The sequence below is a fragment of the Panulirus ornatus genome, chromosome 57 (genome assembly GCF_036320965.1).
Source record: "Panulirus ornatus isolate Po-2019 chromosome 57, ASM3632096v1, whole genome shotgun sequence".
Lineage (NCBI taxonomy): Eukaryota > Metazoa > Arthropoda > Malacostraca > Decapoda > Palinuridae > Panulirus > Panulirus ornatus.
In genome coordinates this window covers 18,756,369-18,778,416 of record NC_092280.1, presented here as the reverse complement: position 1 = coordinate 18,778,416, position 22,048 = coordinate 18,756,369, and the positions used below count along the sequence as shown (strand labels likewise).

Here is a 22,048-nt window from a genome sequence, read left to right as displayed (position 1 = left end):
CTTATCATATGCCTTCTCCAGATCCATAAATGCTACATACAAATCCATTTGCTTTTCTAAGTATTTCTCACATACATTCTTCAAAGCAAACACCTGATCCACACATCCTCTACCACTTCTGAAACCACACTGCTCTTCCCCAATCTGATGCTCTGTACATGCCTTCACCCTCGCAATCAATACCCTCCCATATAATTTACCAGGAATACTCAACAAACTTTATTTATATTTTATTTATTATACTTTGTCGCTGTCTCCCGCGTTTGCGAGGTAGCGCAAGGAAACAGACGAAAGAAATGGCCCAACCCCCCCCATACACATGTATATACATACGTCCACACACGCAAATATACATACCTACACAGCTTTCCATGGTTTACCCCAGACGCTTCACATGCCTTGATTCAATCCACTGACAGCACGTCAACCCCAGTATACCACATCGCTCCAATTCACTCTATTCCTTGCCCTCCTTTCACCCTCCTGCATGTTCAGGCCCCGATCCCACAAAATCTTTTTCACTCCATCTTTCCACCTCCAATTTGGTCTCCCTCTTCTCCTCGTTCCCTCCACCTCCGACACATATATCCTCTTGGTCAATATTTCCTCACTCATTCTCTCCATGTGCCCAAACCACTTCAAAACACCCTCTTCTGCTCTCTGAACCACGCTCTTTTTATTTCCACACATCTCTCTTACTCTTACGTTACTCACTCGATCGAACCACCTCACACCACACATTGTCCTCAAACATCTCATTTCCAGCACATCCATCCACCTGCGCACAACTCTATCCATAGCCCACGCCTCGCAACCATACAACATTGTTGGAACCACTATTACTTCAAACATACCCATTTTTGCTTTCCGAGATAATGTTCTCGACTTCCACACATTCTTCAAGGCCCCCAGAATTTTCGCCCCCTCCCCCACCCTATGATCCACTTCCGCTTCCATGGTTCCATCCGCTGCCAGATCCACTCCCAGATATCTAAAACACTTCACTTCCTCCTGTTTTTCTCCATTCAAACTCACCTCCCAATTGACTTGACCCTCAACCCTACTGTACCTAATAACCTTGCTCTTATTCACATTCACTCTTAACTTTCTTCTTCCACACACTTTACCAAACTCAGTCACCAGCTTCTGCAGTTTCTCACATGAATCAGCCACCAGCGCTGTATCATCAGCGAACAACAACTGACTCACTTCCCAAGCTCTCTCATCCCCAACAGACTTCATACTTGCCCCTCTTTCCAAAACTCTTGCATTTACCTCCCTAACAACCCCATCCATAAACAAATTAAACAACCATGGAGACATCACACACCCCTGCCGCAAACCTACATTCACTGAGAACCAATCACTTTCCTCAACAAACTTATACCTCTGTAATTTGAGCACTCACTCTTATCCCCTTTGCCTTTGTACAATGGCACTATGCACGCATTCCGCCAATCCTCAGGCACCTCACCATGAGTCATACATACATTAGATAACCTTACCAACCAGTCAACCATACAGTCACCCACTTTTTTAATAAATTCCACTGCAATACCATCCAAACCTGCTGCCTTGCCGGCTTTCATCTTCCGCAAAGCTTTTACTACCTCTTCTCTGTTTACCAAATCATTTTCCCTAACCCTCTCACTTTGCACACCACCTCGACCAAAACACCCTATATCTGCCAATCTATCATCAAACATATTCAACAAACCTTCAAAATACTCACTCCATCTCCTTCTCACATCACCACTACTTGTTATCACCTCCCCATTTGCGCCCTCCACTGAAGTTCCCGTTTGCTCCCTTGTCTTACGCACTTTATTTACCTCCTTCCAGAACATCTTTTTATTCTCCCTAAAATTTAATGATACTCTCTCACCCCAACTCTCATTTGCCCTCTTTTTCACCTCTTGCACCTTTCTCATGACCTCCTGTCTCTTTCTTTTATACATCGCCCACTCAATTGCATTTTTTCCCTGCAAAAATCGTCCAAATGCCTCTCTCTTCTCTTTCACCAATAATCTTACTTCTTCATCCCACCACTCACTACCCTTTCTAATCAACCCACCTCCCACTCTTCTCATGCCACAAACATCTTTTGCGCAATCCATCACTGATTCCCTAAATACATCCCATTCCTCCCCCACTCCCCTTACTTCCATTGTTCTCACCTTTTTCCATTGTGTACTCAGTCTCTCCTGGTACTTCCTCACACAAGTCTCCTTCCCAAGCTCACTTACTCTCACCACCCTCTTCACCCCAACTTTCACTCTTCTTTTCTGAAAACCCATACAAATCTACACCTTAGCCTCCACAAGATAATGATCAGACATCCCTCCAGTTGCACCTCTCAGCACATTAACATCCAAGAGTCTCTCTTTCGTGCGCCTGTCAATTAACACGTAATCCAATAACGCTCTCTGGCCATCTCTCCTACTTACATACGGATACTTATGTATATCTCGCTTTTTAAACCAGGTATTCCCAATCACCAGTCCTTTTTCAGCACATAAATCTACAAGCTCTTCACCATTTCCATTTACAACACTGAACACCCCATGTATACCAATTATTCCCTCAACTGCCACATTACTCACCTTTCCATTCAAATCACCCATCACTATAACCCGGTCTCGTGCATCAAAACCACTAACACACTCATTCAGCTGCTCCCAAAACACTTGCCTCTCATGATCTTTCTTCTCAAGCCCAGGTGCGTATGCACCAATAATCACCCATCTCTCTCCATCAACTTTCAGTTTTACCCATATTAATTGAGAATTTACTTTCTTACATTCTATCACATACTCCCACAACTCCTGTTTCAGGAGTACTGCTACTCCTTCCCTTGCTCTTGTCCTCTCACTAACTATATATATATATATATATATATATATATATATATATATATATAACATTCGCGTTAAGCTCCATAACCAAAGATGGCATTTTTGTCTAGGTATGAGCTTCAGGTCAAGGTCCAGGTTAAAGCTTTATATAAGGGGCATAACTAGGACATGATCCATACTAGGGTTATGGGGTGTTACACGACTCGCCTCTTTAGATGGTAGGAGACAAGTGTGTGAAATACCTGACCTCTCCTAATCTGTCTGGGTGCTTCCAAAATGGTACAATATTTCCACCTCGCGTGTCCTTCCGATTTTACATATCTTGACGTTGCTCCATCTTGCCATCATACAAGCTATTGTTTAGAATATATTTATTATGATTGAATTTACTGAAGGATAATCTCTTGAAATTTCGTTTTGTTAAGTGTGTCTGCTTCTAATCATACTATCAGCATTATATATATATACGTACCTGTGGTTCATAATCATAATTGATAAAATGATGATAATGATGATAGTAATAAATATATTGATAATGATTATGATAATAATGATTATATCCTTAAGATGGGGAGAAAGTATACTACCCTGGTATATCCTGTATGATGTATAACGAAACTAATGTTAGTCGATAGGATCAGGGAGCCTTAGAAATCCTTCCTTTATATATTATTATTTTTCAAAAGATAGAACACAGTAACGAGCTATTACAATTACTTCTACTACCATCACAACCACTACTACAACTACTACTACTTCTATATAATTAGCATGTGTTTGTAATATTGCAGATGCATTATAGTACAGTGTTTTGTCTTTTTTTTCCAATTTACAACATAAATATGCCTCAGGACAAGAGAACAAGAGACATTGTATGTCCAGAATAGCAAATGTGTCTTATAGCTTCTTCATTCATACATCCATATTATTGTATGTAGTATGTGTGTACATGTATACATGTAATAGTTCTTATGCATAAGGATAGCATTAGTGGGATACAGCATTGTTGATTAATTCTATTTGATTACTACAGTTTCCTCATTTTTCATCAGTATGATTGATGATAGAACTCACATCTCTGACATTATTAGGCGAGGAGTTCTAAGGCTGATGTTTTGTTTGAGATACTACTATATTGCTTAGACATATATGCTCTTTCTTCCTATATATTCTTGATGATGGAGACGGATGTCAAGAAGCATCTTCTTAAAATCATCAGGTCTGCTGCTTGACACAAGGCTTTTGTCCTGTAGTGGCCCAGTGTCGTAGTGTAAATGATCTGTAAACTTTATGATTTGTGTATAATGTGTGTCTGTCTGACCTCAGGTCGCGCACTACACGAGCTTCTCTGAGATGAAGGCGCGGGATGCTTTGCTAGGAAAAGGATCAGAAATCTTCTTCAATGCGGATATTATCAACAAAGATGGTGGATTCTTCAGGAAAGGTATTAAGTCTTGTGATGTCGTACTCTTTGGCTACCTACTGAGTACTGTGATGTTGTACTCTATGGCTACCTACTGAGTCTTGTGATGTACTCTATGGCTATCTACTGAGTATATCGAGTTGTTTACATCATTAACTCAGAACTTGGATGGCAGTACATTGTACCTGTGATTTAAGGAATTCCATATCTCCGTTCAGTGTCATAAACATTGAACACCTGTTGAGAAAAACATGTTTTCCCATCACGAACCCACAGAAGAGGGTATCAAACTCTTAACTTCTTAGCTTAGATGTTTAAATCCTTCCTCTTCTGGCACTGCACATGAGCCGCCCTTTACTTCACTGTTGCCTCACACTGACACAGATTTTGGCACAACTGTCACTGTTGCACAGTAGAAAGCTAGGCGAGTGTGTGATATCACCAACAGGTCTTGGGAACAAAGCTATAAAGAAAATAATATCAATGATCATATATCATTATAAAACAAATGTGTCAGTTATGTTACACAGTATATGAGTATATACTATTGTTTCATATATTTTTTTGTAACCTGTAAATCTCCATTATGCTTAAATAATGAAAGCAGTAAACCCAGATTCATTAAATTGTTTACAGCATTTACTAACCCGTTGGGGTTTAAGTAAATTGGTATCGGCCAGACTGATTATGGCCAAGTGTTTGAAGGAATTGTCCAACTCATTCATGATATATTTTTAGCTAGTAATCTAAACAATTGTTTACCACAGTCGTACACTCGATGACCATCAGCTTTGGCAGGAGCTGGAGCAGTTGTCAGACTTCCATTTTCAGGTAGGAAGTAAGAAGTCGCCACCGATGGGGCTGCATCATCATCAGTGGACTCAGAAGAGCACAGCATCACTGAGGAACTCCACTTGCCCAGCTGCCTCAGAGCGGCAGGAGATCCAGTGATATGGCTCCAGGGGTTACAAGATGATTAGATGAACAAAAATCCCATATACAGGCGATGACTACTTCATATATACTACATCTGTGTTATTGTATGATCTTTTCCTTTATATAATTGCACTATTTTGATGTTTTTTTGGCTCACAATGTTTGTATTCAGTAGTTCATGTACTGTTATCAGTTTCCTGTGTTATCCGATCCACATTTTTTTTTTCATGTTCCAGTAGTGATGTGGTGTACCAGTCTGTATGTTGCTCCCCTCTGGCCTCTCTGTCTCCACAACCTCTGGCTCATAACAGGTCCAGGTTCCTTCAACTCCGCCAGGTCATGAAGTTCCGCTCGTCATGGCCTTCTTGATGAAAGTGCAGTGCTTGTGAGGAGCATTGGTTCACGGGAGAGAGAGAGAGAGAGAGAGAGAGAGAGAGAGAGAGAGAGAGAGAGAGAGAGAGAGAGAGAGAGAGAATCGATGGCATATTACTAACTGCTTCCTTGGTGTGTTTTCAGGGAAGGTGGGTGACTGGAAGGGCAAGTACACGCCAGAGCTGGAGGCCAAGATGGACCGCTGGATCGCCACCAACCTCGCTGACTTTTGGGATTGAATTCAAGTACGGAGTGTGAGAGTCCGCTGTGTCACGGAGGTGAGGCTCGGGCATCCGTGAGGTGCCGCTGTCAGCCATCTAGAAGGAGGACTTCCGCCTCTGTGTTGTCACGCAATGCGATATTCAGAAGAAAACGGAACTTGATGACCCTGCATCTCTCTCTTTCTCTATGGAGATAGCATTTATCAGCTGTTCATCCTGTATTAAGTTAAGCTGTAGCGGTATAATGACCACACTGAGGGCAGTAGTGTCTGATGTACTGTATCACTGTATCTGTCATTTATGATGTTCTTGTTATTCCTTTATGGTGCTGAACTTATATATTGCTTCTATGGTTAGTATTTATGTCTGGTAGCTTAGTTCAGCTATTTATGTATCTATCCATCCATATATATATATATATATATATATATATATATATATATATATATATATTTTTTTTTTTTTTTTTATACTATTCGCCATTTCCCGCATTAGCGAGGTAGCGTTAAGAACAGAGGACTGGGCCTTAGAAGGAATATCCTCACCTGGCCCCCTTCTCTGTTCCTTCTTTTGGAAAAAAAAAAAAAAAAAAAAACGAGAGGGGAGGATTTCCAGCCACCCGCTCCCTTCCCTTTTAGTCGCCTTCTACGACACGCAGGGAATACGTGGGAAGTATTCTTTCTCCCCTATCCCCTATCCCCTATATATATCTTAGTTTATCCCAAAAATAAAGTTAATTTTAAACTCATGTAGTACTTTAGTGTCTTCTAACTTTGTAGATTTCGATGTGGTACTGTGGAGAACATATGGTGAGTGATTGCCAGCTTGTAATTATTTTTTTCACTGTCTTAAAGATTTTTAAGCATTTGTTTATCATCAGCATTCATACTTTCACCACTCAACACTCCAGTCCTCCACCATTCTTCAGAGGTATCCTGCTGTAGCATTAGACATACTCTTAATGTAGCACCAGAAGCACCTCTGATGTGGCACTAGAAGTACACCTGATGTAGCACCAGAAATATCCCTGATGTAGCACCAAAAGGACCCCTGATGTAGCACCAGGAGTACCCCTGATGTGGCACTAGAAGTACTCATGATGTGGCTCAAGAAGTACTGATGTAGCACCAGAAGTACCCCTGATGTGGCACTAGAAGTTCCCCTGATGTAGCACCAGAAATATCCCTGATGTAGCACCAGAAGTACCACTGATGTAGCACCAGAAGTACCCCTGATGTAGCACCAGAAGTACCCATGATGTAGCACCAAAAGTACCCCTTGATGCGGCACTAGAAGTACCCCTGATGTAGCACCAGAGGTACCCCTGATCTGTCACTAGAAGTACCCCTGATGTAGCACCAGAAGTACCCATGATGTAGCACCAAAAGTACCCCTGATGCGGCACTAGAAGTACCCCTGATGTAGCACCAGAAGTACCTCTGATGTAGCACCAGAAGTACCCCTGATGTGGCACTAGAACTACCCATGATGTAGCACCAGAAGTACCCCTGATGTAGCACCAGAAGTACCCCTGATGTAGCACCAGAAGTACCACTGATGTAGCACCAGAAGTACACCTGATGCGGCACTAGAAGTACCCCTGATGTAGCACCAGAAGTACTCCTGATGTAGCACCAGAAGTACCCATGATGTAGCACCAGAAGTACCCCTGATGTGGCACTAGAACTACCCATGATGTAGCACCAGAAGTACCCCTGATGCGGCACTAGAAGTACCCCTTATGTAGCACCAGAAGTACCCCTGATGCGGCACTAGAAGTACCCCTTATGTAGCACCAGAAGTACTCCTGATGTGGCTCTAGAAGTACCCTTGATGTAGCACCAGAAGTACCCCTGATGTAGCACCACAAGTACCAGTGATGTGGCACTAGAAGTACCACTGATGTAGCACCAGAAGTACCCATGATGTAGCACCAGAAGTACCCCTGATGTAGCACCAGACGTACCCCTGATGCGGCACTAGAAGTACCCTTGATGTAGCACCATAAGTACCACTGATATAGCACTAGAAGCACCCCGGATGTAGCACCAGAAGTACCCTTGATGTAGCTTCAAAAGTATTTCTGATAGAGCATCAGAAGTACCCCTTATGTATTACCAAAGTACTCGATGTAAAATTGAAGTACTCCTGATGTAGCACCAGATGTACCCCTGATATAGCAAACAAGTACCCCTGAAGTAGCACGAGAAGTACTCCTGATGTAGTACAAGAAGTACCCCTGATATAGCACAAAAAGTACCCTTGATGTAGCACGAGAAGTACCCCTGATGTGGTACGAGAAGTACCCTAATAATGCACAAAAAGTAACCTTGATGTAGCACGAGAAGTACTGATGTAGCAACAGAAGTACCCCTGATGTAGCACCAGAAGTACACTTGACTTAGCACCAGAAGTACCCCTGATGTAGCACCAGAAGTACACTTGACTTAGCACCAGAAGTACCCCTGATGTAGCACCAGAAGTACACTTGACTTAGCACCAGAAGTACCCCTGATGTAGCACCAGAAGTACCCCTGATGTAGCACCATAAGTACCACTGATATAGCACTAGAAGCACCCTGGATGTAGCACCAGAAGTACCCTTGATGTAGCACCAGAAGTACCCTTGATGTAGCACCAGAAGTACCCTTGATGTAGCACCAGAAGTACCCCTGATGTAGCAACAGAAGTACCCATGATGTAGCACCAGAAGTACCCCTGATGTAGCACCAGAAGTACACTTGACTTAGAACCAGAAGTACCCCTGATGTAGCAACAGAAGTACCCTTGATGTAGCACCAGAAGTACCCCTGATGTAGCAACAGAAGTACCCCTGATGTAGCACCAGAAGTACCACTGGTGTAGCACCAGAAGTACCCCTGATGTAGCACCAGAAGTACCCCTGATGTAGCACCAGAAGTACCCCTGATGTAGCACCAGAAGTACCCCTGATGTAGCACCAGAAGTACCCCTGATGTAGCACCAGAAGTACCACTGATGTAGCACCAGAAGTACCCCTGATGTAGCACCAGAAGTACCCCTGATGTAGCACCAGAAGTACCCCTGATGTAGCACCAGAAGTACCCCTGATGTAGCACCAGAAGTACCCCTGATGTAGCACCAGAAGTACTCCTGATGTAGCACCAGAAGTACCACTGATGTAGCACCAGAAGTACCCCTGATGTAGCACCAGAAGTACCCCTGATGTAGCACCAGAAGTACCCCTGATGTAGCACCAGAAGTACCTTCCCCTGATGTAGCACCAGAAGTACCCCTGATGTAGCACCAGAAGTACCACTGATGTAGCACCAGAAGTACCCCTGATGTAGCACCAGAAGTACCCCTGATGTAGCACCAGAAGTACCCCTGATGTAGCACCAGAAGTACCCCTGATGTAGCACCAGAAGTACCACTGATGTAGCACCAGAAGTACCCCTGATGTAGCACCAGAAGTACCCCTGATGTAGCACCAGAAGTACCCCTGATGTAGCACCAGAAGTACCCCTGATGTAGCACCAGAAGTACCCTGATGTAGCACCAGAAGTACTCCTGATGTAGCACCAGAAGTACCACTGATGTAGCACCAGAAGTACTCCTGATGTAGCACCAGAAGTACCCCTGATGTAGCACCAGAAGTACCCCTGATGTAGCACCAGAAGTACCCCTGATGTAGCACCAGAAGTACCCCTGATGTAGCACCAGAAGTACCCCTGATGTAGCACCAGAAGTACCCCTGATGTAGCACCAGAAGTACCCCTGATGTAGCACCAGAAGTACCCCTGATGTAGCACCAGAAGTACCACTGATGTAGCACCAGAAGTACCCCTGATGTAGCACCAGAAGTACTCCTGATGTAGCACCAGAAGTACCCCTGATGTAGCACCAGAAGTACCCCTGATGTAGCACCAGAAGTACCCCTGATGTAGCACCAGAAGTACTCCTGATGTAGCACCAGAAGTACCCCTGATGTAGCACCAGAAGTACCACTGATGTAGCACCAGAAGTACCCCTGATGTAGCACCAGAAGTACCCTGATGTAGCACCAGAAGTACTCCTGATGTAGCACCAGAAGTACCCCTGATGTAGCACCAGAAGTACTCCTGATGTAGCACCAGAAGTACCCTGATGTAGCACCAGAAGTACCCCTGATGTAGCACCAGAAGTACCCTGATGTAGCACCAGAAGTACCCCTGATGTAGCACCAGAAGTACCACTGATGTAGCACCAGAAGTACCCTGATGTAGCACCAGAAGTACCCTGATGTAGCACCAGAAGTACCCTGATGTAGCACCAGAAGTACCCTGATGTAGCACCAGAAGTACCCCTGATGTAGCACCAGAAGTACCCCTGATGTAGCACCAGAAGTACCCCTGATGTAGCACCAGAAGTACTCCTGATGTAGCACCAGAAGTACCCCTGATGTAGCACCAGAAGTACCCCTGATGTAGCACCAGAAGTACCCCTGATGTAGCACCAGAAGTACCCCTGATGTAGCACCAGAAGTACCCCTGATGTAGCACCAGAAGTACTCCTGATGTAGCACCAGAAGTACTCCTGATGTAGCACCAGAAGTACTCCTGATGTAGCACCAGAAGTACCCCTGATGTAGCACCAGAAGTACCCCTGATGTAGCACCAGAAGTACCCCTGATGTAGCACCAGAAGTACCACTGATGTAGCACCAGAAGTACCCTGATGTAGCACCAGAAGTACCACTGATGTAGCACCAGAAGTACCCCTGATGTAGCACCAGAAGTACCTCCTGATGTAGCACCAGAAGTACCCCTGATGTAGCACCAGAAGTACCCCTGATGTAGCACCAGAAGTACCACTGATGTAGCACCAGAAGTACCCCTGATGTAGCACCAGAAGTACCCTGATGTAGCACCAGAAGTACCCCTGATGTAGCACCAGAGTAACCCTGATGTAGCACAGAAGTACTCCTGATGTGGCACAGAAGTACCCTGATGTAGCACCAGAAGTACCACTGATGTAGCAACAGAAGTACCCCTGATGTAGCACCAGAAGTACCCCTGATGTAGCACCAGAAGTACCACTGATGTAGCACCAGAAGTACTCCTGATGTAGCACCAGAAGTACCCTGATGTAGCCGAGAAGTACCCCTGATGTAGCACAGAAGTACAACTGATGTAGCACCAGAAGTACTCCTGATGTGCACCAGAAGTACCTGATGTAGCACCAGAAGTACCCCTGATGTAGCACCAAAGTACCTCCTGATGTAGCACCAGAAGTACCACTGATAGTAGCACCAGAAGTAACCTGATGTAGCACCAGAAGTACCCCTGATTATAGCACCAGAAGTACTCCCTGATGTAGCACGAGAAGTACCCCTGATGTCGCACCAGAAGTACCCCTGATATAGCACCAGAAGTACCACTGATGTAGCACCAGAAGTACCCATGTTGTAGCACCAGAAGTACCTCCTGATGTAGCACGAGAAGTACCCTATGATGTAGCAGCACTAGAGTACCACTGATGTAGCACCAGAAGTACTCCTGATGTAGCACCAGAAGTACCCCTGATGTAGCACCAGAAGTACTCCTGATGTAGCACCAGAAGTACCTCCTGATGTAGCACCAGAAGTACCACTGATGTAGCACCAGAAGTACCCTGATGTAGCACCAGAAGTACTCCTGATGTAGCACCAGAAGTACCTCCTGATGTAGCACCAGAGTACTCTGATGTAGCACCAGAAGTACCCCTGATTTAGCACCAGAAGTACCCCTGATGTAGCACCAGAAGTACCACTGATGTAGCACCAGAGTACTCCTGATGTAGCACCAGAAGTACCCTGATGTAGCACCAGAAGTACCCTGATGTAGCACCAGAAGTACTCCTGATGTAGCACCAGAAGTACCTCCTGATGTAGCACCAGAAGTACTCCTGATGTAGCACCAGACGTACCCCTGATGTAGCACCAGAAGTACTCCTGATGTAGCACCAGAAGTACTCCTGATGTAGCACCAGAAGTACCACTGATGTAGCACCAGAAGTACTCCTGATGTAGCACCAGACGTACCCCTGATGTAGCACCAGAAGTACTCCTGATGTAGCACCAGAAGTACTCCCTGATGTAGCACCAGAAGTACCACTGATGTAGCACCAGAAGTACCCTGATGTAGCACCAGAAGTACCCCTGATGTAGCACCAGAAGTACTCTTGATGTAGCACCATAAGTACCCCTGATGTAGCACCAGAAGTACCCTTGATGTAGCACCAGAAGTACCCCTGATGTAGCACCAGAAGTACTCCTGATGTAGCACCAGAAGTACCCTGATGTAGCACCAGAAGTACCCCTGATGTAGCACCAGAAGTACTCCTGATGTAGCACCAGAAGTACCACTGATGTAGCACCAGAAGTACCCTGATGTAGCACCAGAAGTACCACTGATGTAGCACCAGAAGTACCCCTGATGTAGCACCAGAAGTACCCCTGATGTAGCACCAGAAGTACCCCTGATGTAGCACCAGAAGTACCCCTGATGTAGCACCAGAAGTACCCCTGATGTAGCACCAGAAGTACCCCTGATGTAGCACCAGAAGTACCACTGATGTAGCACCAGAAGTACCCCTGATGTAGCACCAGAAGTACCCCTGATGTAGCACCAGAAGTACCCTGATGTAGCACCAGAAGTACCCCTGATGTAGCACCAGAAGTACCCCTGATGTAGCACCAGAAGTACCCCTGATGTAGCACCAGAAGTACCACTGATGTAGCACCAGAAGTACCCTGATGTAGCACCAGAAGTTACCCTGATGTAGCACCAGAAGTACCCCTGATGTAGCACCAGACCTGATGTAGCCCAGAAGTACCCTGATGTAGCACGAGAAGTACTCCTGATGTAGCACCAGAAGTACCCCTGATGTAGCACCAGAAGTACTCCTGATGTAGCACAGAAGTACTCCTGATGTAGCACCAGAAGTACCCCTGATGTAGCACCAGAAGTACTCCTGATGTAGCACCAGAAGTACCCCTGATGTAGCACCAGAAGTACCCCTGATGTAGCACCAGAAGTACCCATGATGTAGCACCAGAAGTACCCCTGATGTAGCACCAGAAGTACCCCTGATGTAGCACCAGAAGTACCCCTGATGTAGCACCAGAAGTACCTCTGATGTAGGCACTGAAGTACCCTGATGTAGCACCAGAAGTACCCCTGATGTAGCACCAGAGGTACCCTGATGTAGCACCAGAAGTACTCCTGATGTAGCACAGAAGTACCCCTGATGTAGCACCAGAAGTACCCCTGATGTAGCACCAGAAGTACCCATGATGTAGCACCAGAAGTACCCCTGATGTAGCACCAGAAGTACCCCTGATGTAGCACCAGAAGTACCCCTGATGTAGCATAAGAAGCACACCTGATGTAGCACTAGAAGTACCCCTGATGTAGCACCAGAAGTACCCCTGATTAGCACCAGAAGTACTCCTGATGTAGCATTAGAAGGACCCCTGATGTAGCACTAGAAGTACCTGATATAGCACACCAGAAACACCACAGATGTAGAACAAGTACTACTGATGTAGAACCAAAGTATCCCTGATGTAGAAGTACTCCTAATGTAGCCCCAAAAGTACTCCTGCTGTAGACCAGGATTTCTCCAAATGTGACTGAATATCTGGAATTCATCCTGTGGATATTTCTTCTCGACCCCCAGGTCTTACCCAGTGGTCACAGCTGATGGCTGAAGAACCAGACACACACAAGTTACTGGGGGGGACACTGAAGGTAAGTGATACTCAAGTTCCTTGTCATTTTATTAAGGAATAGCTATCAAATACGACAAAAAATATTAACTGTGAAGTACAGTGTAAGGCCAACTCCACTACAGACATGTGATTCACTTGCAGGTAGTGTGTGTGCGAGGACGATCCACCTGCCGGTGGTGTGTGTCTGAGGACGATCCACCTGCAGATAGTGTGTGAGGAAGATCCACCTGCCGGTAGTGTGTGTGTCTGAGGACGATCCACCTGCAGGTAGTGTGTGAGGAAGATCCACCTGCCGGTAGTGTGTGTGTGTCTGAGGACGATCCACCTGCCGGTAGTGTGTATCTGAGGACGATCCACCTAGTCTGAGGACGATCCACCTGCCGGTAGTGTGTCTGAGGACGATCCACCTACAGGTAGCGTCAAGGGACAAGACTTCATGGATGGCGAGAGAGAGAGTCGCCTTCAAGCGTGGGAGGAACTGGGTCTACGCACTAGGGAGGATAGGATCAAGAAATCTCTCTATCTCAATATATAAAAGGAAAGAACAAACTAGTTATATTGCTTTATTGGTTGTGGTTAACCAAATGACGCCTTTAATGAAATGCTTGGTCAGGGGGGGTTGGTTGTATTCCCCGTAATGGATTTTACATAAGTTTTCACCTAATCAAAAATTTTATCACAAGACACATTCCCTTAAAAGAATCTCATCTCATTTTTTACAGATTGAAAACGGTTAACTTATAATGCTCGTGGCTCCATATATAGAATTTAATGATATATAAAAACCATCTTACAAATATTCACAGATTGGGGAAAAAATATAACATCTATCTATCTATCTACCTATATATATATATATATATATATATATATATATATATCTGTGCGGTCTTGCAGATCGATTACAGCAACATGCAGCGAAGTCTTTGTGTCATCAGTGTTAAGTGCCGTGTAATGGACATCCAAGCACGGCTGCTGCTCTACATGCAGGTCCTCTTGCCTCGCTGTACACACACACACACATCCCAGGGGCTGCCGTCACCAAGGATCCACGAGCCAGTGGTGTTTCCAACGAATGCCAAGTGGCCTCGGTTTCTGCCAGGAGTACCACGAGCTACTGGAAAGCGGCCTCGCCAACAGTCAGTAATGCTTCGAGGTAAAGTGTCTTTGGCTACTTTCAAGTGTCACAATTTTCAATTGGCTCTGGTGCTTGTGTGTGTATGTGCATCGTCTTGTCTCCTACAGGCACGAGCTGCAGACGCAGTCAAGCTAAGGAGGTCAGAACTTTGGGTAGAATAATGAAGATAGTTTACGTTCTGACTCCCACCGTGTGAGGCAAATAACCTGCAGCTCCTTGATCCTTCGCCACACGGCTGTGTGTTGGTTGTCAATCGGCAGAGCCAGGCAAGTTCGCCACACGGCTGTGTGTTGGCTGTCAATCGGCAGAGCCAGGAAAGACATGCAAGCAAAGCAGATGGACTCAAGGACCTACACCAGTGTGCTGGATCTCTGACGCTGGTGTGACAAATGCTGACCCTCGCCTCTGTCACAAGTGTTGTTCTAGTCATTCCCTCGCTGTGAATGTACCATGTGAACACTATGCATCAAGATTTCATTCACTTGGTCATTTTCCTTCAAGCATTTTCACAATTAGTTCTAATGGTACATGGTACATTGTTTAAAAGGAACTTGTAACACTAACGAGTGTGGCCACTCTATATGAGACTCCAAGTGAGTTTCTCTGTATCCTATAACCCGTTCTCACTATATTAATTACAACTATGATATAAAATCGTTTAACAATATACAACATATATAAGAATCTTTAGTCTCTCAAGTTCTCTGTTCATCTTAAAACTAAAAACAAAAGCGTTACGTGGGTGTCATATACAGATATCACACATAAGGTCAATGTCACATAAAAGTGCAACCCTGTTCTCCTCCCTACCAGAGACCATCATACTTGGGCAGTGAGAGACCGTCTGGTATTAATGATCTTCAACACCTGCTGGAGGTGTACGAGATGTAACCTTCTGTAGCTACAACGACGCTAACCAACGTTCGCCCCAAAGCCCGGATGACGTGACGCATGACACCTACCCCAACTCCCAAGCAGATGATAACATCTCCGGTGGCCACGATGACCCGGGGTATCCGTCACCACCCCCATGTGGGATCACAGGTGTCCCACCTCACCTCGCTGACACATGGTGCAGTCGCTGGGACAAGACCTTACTAGGAAGTTCCTTCTCGTGAGCCGTCATGACATCATGTGCTCCTACAGGGGTATATAAAAACATGGTTCTGTATACCTCACGATCTTACACAGTTCTCTGTTCATCTCATCTGTGCACTACCTGCAGTTTCTGCAGTTCTGTGTTCCAGCTTTGTCCGTTTCAACAATATTTACCTCGCTGTGGCACAGAAGTGTTGCAGTCCACTGAAAATAATTGTATAACGAACTGAGGTAAGCCATTTAAGGCCCCGGGGACTCAAGTGAGCCATCTTGTGGCCCGGGGAACTGGAAGTTTTACCTCGAGTGTTAGAACTTCCCCCTCGAGTACCATCGCAGTGGCAGATCATGTGCATAACGAACTGGTGGAAACCATCCCCCCCAAGTCACTGCGTTAATAGGCATACAATGCCTTACATTAATATGGAAAAATACTGTGCCTTCAAATCACCACTTGTTCACACATTGTTTTCTGAATATAAAAATATTCTTAGTAAACAATAGGTGAAAATACACCTTAAAATGATTTACACCTGCTGTACATAAAGACCCACTTCCCCTTGAGTGAAAGAGAGGCAAACGCATACGAGTCGCAGCGTTTCAGCACGTCATACCGCATCAACATCGTATACACTTGCTTGGCGCTTTGCTACCACGTTGAGATGATGGCTCGTCACACCTCACTCGCCCGGTGGTGTATATAATATCACACTACAACACCTCTCATTTCTGGGGCAACAGATGTGCGGGTTTTGGCGCAGCGGCCATCAAAAACACAGAGATCCTGATGTTGATAACAGCAAAATATTTCTCAAGGTTCAGCTTAGAAACTCTGATGCCTCAAAAATGCCAATGTCTCTTTTTCAACGGTTGTGATTCCAGCAGCCAACAACAACATATGAGACGAGTGTCATGAAATCAAGCAAAATGAGCTGATTAAAAGCACAAGGAAATGTCGACCGGATTGATTAACTGTTGTGAAGGGAGTGTGTCATGTGATGACTTTGTTGCAAACGCAGTGGAACAGTTTGATTAATCACGCGGAAGCAGGAGCGTTACGTCTTGCAAATGACTTATAATCAAGCAATGAAGTTGATCATCTAGACAAATTAAGCAGCTGAGGCGTGGTTACCCCATGGGTGGAAAAAGATGAACTTAGAACTAAACTGAAATGAACCCAACGATATAGGTGATTCTGAACTTTCCGAGTCCAGCACCAGAGAGCATTCTGAACTTAATGAACCCAACACCAGAGAGAACACTGAACTTTAGCTAACACCAGAGAGCCTTCTGAACTTTCTGAGCCCAACACCAGAGAGAATTCTAAACTTTCTGAGCCCAACACCAGAGAGAATTCTAAACTTTCTGAGCCCAACACCAGTAAGCCCCCACACCAGCGGAAGCTTATAAAACATAAGAGACTCATGAACTACCCAAAAGCTTTAAAAACACAGCGTTTACAGTCAATAATTCTCTGAGGCTGCAAAAGTTATTCATCTAAGAGTAATGTAACAAAATTGATGACAACTGCCACAACCAGGAAGATGCCTTTCAGCCTTGAGGATGTACACATTCTTTCTGCGTAATACCATAACGATCGATAGACTAAACAAAATAAAATCTAATGAAAAAGTTACCGATTTTTTTCGTTGAGAGAGCCGTTGTAAAAAATGTAAACATTATAAAGCTGAAGTCAGGAAACCATTAGCAAATGTAAATATTCTGATCATGAGACATACGAGTCATTTCCAGTCCATTTAACATGCAATATCCCAAGTTACCACTGGCGTCGACAACTTAGACCCTCGAGTACGATAACTTTGCTCGTGCGGTACGACAGAGTGTGCGCTGAGGATATGACGAGTTTTACCTCAGGCGTACGACAATTTTACTCGTACGGTACGATAGGTTCGGCTCTTAGAATATAACGACTTCAACCCCATGAGTACGATAACTTTACTCGTACTGCACGATACACTGTTCTGAGGATATGAGGCGTACGATAACCTAAACTCTGAGTAGGGATGATTTGCAGTCATGGAGCTCCTGGGGCTGGGGTTAAGCCATCATACTTAAAAGGGTGGCAAATATGCGAGACACGTACCGGATCACCGACACTTTAGAATACCAATACCAATTACTTATCAAAGACATCTGTCACATGAAACTAATCACAAAATTCCTAGGAAAAAAATATAAATCTACCATCAGTGCCATCCCACAACTACTCGTCCGCCGCCATGTTTACAAGAACGATCCGTGGTATTCGAGAGGAGAAACGTAATGCGTCCAGAGTTGCATTTCTATAGTGGATATTCCTTTACGTGTGATATAATAAATAAATACTTTATCGTCCAAACTTCTGCTGCCGTATATATATATATGTGTGTGTGTGGAAGAACCCGGCTTACACTGGAAGGGAGAAATGATATCCTTTTCTTCTTAAGGGTTGGTGTACACATCCCATTTTCTATAGTCTGTTTTCCTCGCTCGTCTCCCGTGGGGATTTCACGTGACCAGCGGTACTGTGCTGGAGAGCAGCGGGGCTGACGAGGTATGGTGGGGCGACCATCGTGTGCAGGCTGGCCCAGCCACGGTCACTGGTGGAGCGAGAGAGGAGGCTTCACCAGTACCTACACAGTGGCCACCAGGGTACATAGGGGGTGTCACCAGTGGCTTCCAAGTGGTCGCTGGACTCCGAGAGAGGTCACCACTCTGTCGCTGAAGCCGCCCACGTCACCAGGAGGGCCAGAAGGATGGTGAGGGCGAGCGGAGTGGTGAGGGCTGGCACCCCACTGTAGAAGGGGCAGTATGGACACTGCAAGGAGAGAAAGATGAAGATCAGTATGGTATACATCATGAGCTGTGTCATATCTATTGTGCTAAGTTCATGTATAATAAGACAAGAAATATGGTGTACATTATTTCAACGACGCCTGTGCATGGTTGACCTGTGTATGGTTGACCTGTGCATGGTTGACCTGTGCACGGTTGACCTGTGCATGGTTGACCTGTGTATGGTTGACCTGTGTATGGTTGACCTGTGCACGGTTGACCTGTGCATGGTTGACCTGTGTATGGTTGACCTGTGCATGGTTGACCTGTGCACGGTTGACCTGTGTATGGTTGACCTGTGTATGGTTGACCTGTGCATGGTTGACCTGTGTATGGTTGACCTGTGTATGGTTGACCTGTGTATGGTTGACCTTTGCATAGTTGACCTGTGTATGGTTGACCTGTGTATGGTTGACCTGTGCATGGTTGACCTGTGTATGGTTGACACTGCTTATGAGTGACCAATTCATGGTTGACGTTCTGGTCTAAGAGTAACCTGGGCTGAGCGTAGAAACTCGGGACAGTATCGTACGCAGGGGTGGATCATCCAACATCTGTGTGTGGTCAGTCTGCGTTATGGTGAGTTGACAGTTATTGATATATTGCAAGTTTCGTGAGGACGGACGAGGCAATGTATCACAGTCGTTCTAATAATATCCTTCACTTGACTTACTCAAGAATTTGTCCTCTGGTGAAGGCCAGGACCATTCTCGCTCGTTTTGCCCAGCCACCACTACATAATCTTCAAAAAGGACAGACAACCCAGCGACTAACTCAAACTTGTAATCTACAACGCGAAAAGATGAAGACTTAAAGAATTTCACCATCAGGCATCCTCAACCAGGCCCAGAACCTCCTGTCGCAGCTCCTGCATCATTTACGGAACGCAGACACCACCACATACCCCCACCATTTCCAACGTAGCATCATGCATCGCTAGCAAGACGCACTCTGGTCAAACATGAAAAGCCAGACATGGGGTCAACCTGATATGACAACAGAGCGGGACAACCGAGCCTCTTCACCTCACAGAAGTCCTCCTCAGTCGAGACACAATACGACCAACGACCGACCACCGTAACACCACACCAGATCGTACACTATCATACTCTCTTCAGCCAGTTGCGTCCACTTCCTCCGCCCGCTCACTTCTCGACTTCTTCCTGAAGAAGCCCTCACGATGCAGGAGGGAAACGTCGACAGCTCCTACAGATACCATCCACACAGGTTGTCTTCGTGAGAAGAAAATAAATGCTTCGGAAAACACAGTCTCATTAGTACGATTCCAGTGCTGGATCTCCGCCCGTCTGAGGTTATCCCGCGAGTGTAGAGCCACCTTCAGCGAGGCTGTATCATCGCGTGTCGTCGAAGACCTAACCCTACAGTCGTCCATCATTCCCCTGCTGCTGGACACAGTGCAGCCTTTGAGTTGCAAGGAGCTACTGGAAAAAGGAGTCAAGGGGTCCTGGAGTAAGGCCAGGACGACCTTTCATTGAAGGAGCCCTGGTGCAATTATAAAGAAGACACACAAAGTATATACTACCATATTTTCCGCACACTCTCTGCACACAGACGAACACACACCACAACACTTTATGACCTGTGGTCTCAACCGCTGAACGTGGCCACCTTCCTGAGTGCTGCAGGAGCCTCGTAAGGATAAAAGGCACTCCTGGGGCAGGATATATATATATATATATATATATATATATATATATATATATATATATATATATATATATATATATATATATATGCTCGATTGCCGTTTCCTGCGTTAGCGAGATAGCGCCCGTAACGGACGAAGAAAGGGCGCACTCGTTCACATGTATTGTTCAGCTGTTACGTGTGATGCACCGTAACCACAGCTTCCTATCGAAGACCACAACTATGACTATCTCACTTGGCACACCATCCCAACCCAAACACCCTACATCTGCCACTTTATCATCAAACACCTTCAACAATCCTTCAAAATACTCACTCCATCTCCTTCTCACTTCATCACTACCGGTTATCACTTCCCAAGTTGCTCTCTTCACCGATGTTCCCATTTATTCTCATCTTTTCCATACACCATTTACCTCCTTCCAAAACACCTTATTCTCTCCAAAGTTTAATGATATTCGCTCACCCTACCTCACATTTGCACTTTTCTTTTTCCAACCCTTGCACCTTTCTCTTGACCTCCTGCCGCTTTCATATATACATCTCGCAATGCGTTGCACTCCTTCCCGATAAATACCGCCCAAACATATCTTTTCTCTTTCAGGAGCAACTTCATCCCACAACCCACTAACCTTTTCAATCTGCCCACCTCTCACCTTTCTCACGCCACATGCCTCTAATGCACATGTCAGCACTGCTTCCTTAAATACCTCCCATTCCTCGCCCACTCTTCTAGCTTTGTTTACTCTACCTTTTGTCATTCTACACTCAATCTCTCCTGGTACTTCCTCGCACAAGTCTCTTTTCCAAGTTCACTTCCTCTCACTTCTCATAATGCTTCCTCTTTCCCGAAAACCTCTACAGATCTTCACCCTCGTCTCAACAAGGAAATGATCAAACATCCCACCAGCTGCCTCTCTCAGCACATTCACATCCAAAAGTCTCTCTTTTACACGCCTATCAATTTGTGTGCAACCAAATAACGCCCGCTGACCAACTTTCCTCCTCACATACGTATACTTGTGTATGTCCCTCTTTCTAAACCAGGGATTCCCAATAACTAGCCAATTTTCAGCACCCAACTCCATGAGGTGTTCACCATTCCCATTCATGATACTGAATACCCCGTGCCCCTCAAGTATACACTCAACTGCCATATTACTACCTTCCAGTAATCTACATAGGATCCTGGACCTCGGGTCTGTGTATCTATGTACCTACTCACCTTCGCATTTATATCGTCCATCACTACTACCCAGTTTCTTACATCAAAACACTTGCCTCTCATGATCTTTCTTCTCGTGGACAGGTGCATAAGCACTAATGATCACCCACCTCTCTTACCTACATCACTCTACAAGCTCACTTCTTTATACTCGATCACACACTCCCTTAACTCCTGCTTCAGGAGCAGAGCTACTCCTTCCTTATCTCTTGTCCTCTCACCAAACCATGACTTTACTCCTATGACATGTCCAAAGCATTATTTCCCTTTACCACTGAATTTTGTTTCAGTCAGAGCCAAAACATCCAGGTTTCTCTCCTCAAACAATACAAGAAGGGGAGGGTTTGCTTCTACAATTCGCACGGCTCTAGCATATGTTGACCGGGACAATGACCTGACCCAAAAGTCAGGACATCATACCAGAGACACGTAACTGTCGTACTCAAGGGCTATACGTCGTACCCAAGAGGTCGAGGTCAATAAGCAAGCCTGACCGGGGGCTGGTGTCCCCTCGCCTGGGGGTGGCTGGCTGCACTTTCATGATGGACG

General features: G+C 45.3%; 1 protein-coding gene and 1 pseudogene across 1 annotated transcript in view; one reads left to right on the top strand and one right to left on the bottom strand.

Annotated features, from left to right (window-relative positions):
* LOC139766215 (sulfotransferase 1C4-like) overlaps positions 1–6,555 on the top strand; it is a 43,849-nt pseudogene extending 37,294 nt beyond the window's left edge.
* Positions 6,556–14,087: 7,532 nt separating this feature from the next.
* LOC139766187 (CD109 antigen-like) overlaps positions 14,088–22,048 on the bottom strand; it is a 128,777-nt gene continuing 120,816 nt past the window's right edge. The window contains exon 30 of the mRNA XM_071694458.1: positions 14,088–18,589. Within this exon, the coding sequence (XP_071550559.1) occupies positions 18,479–18,589 (111 nt within the window). The 3' untranslated portion in view covers positions 14,088–18,478. The remainder of the gene's footprint in view (positions 18,590–22,048) is intronic.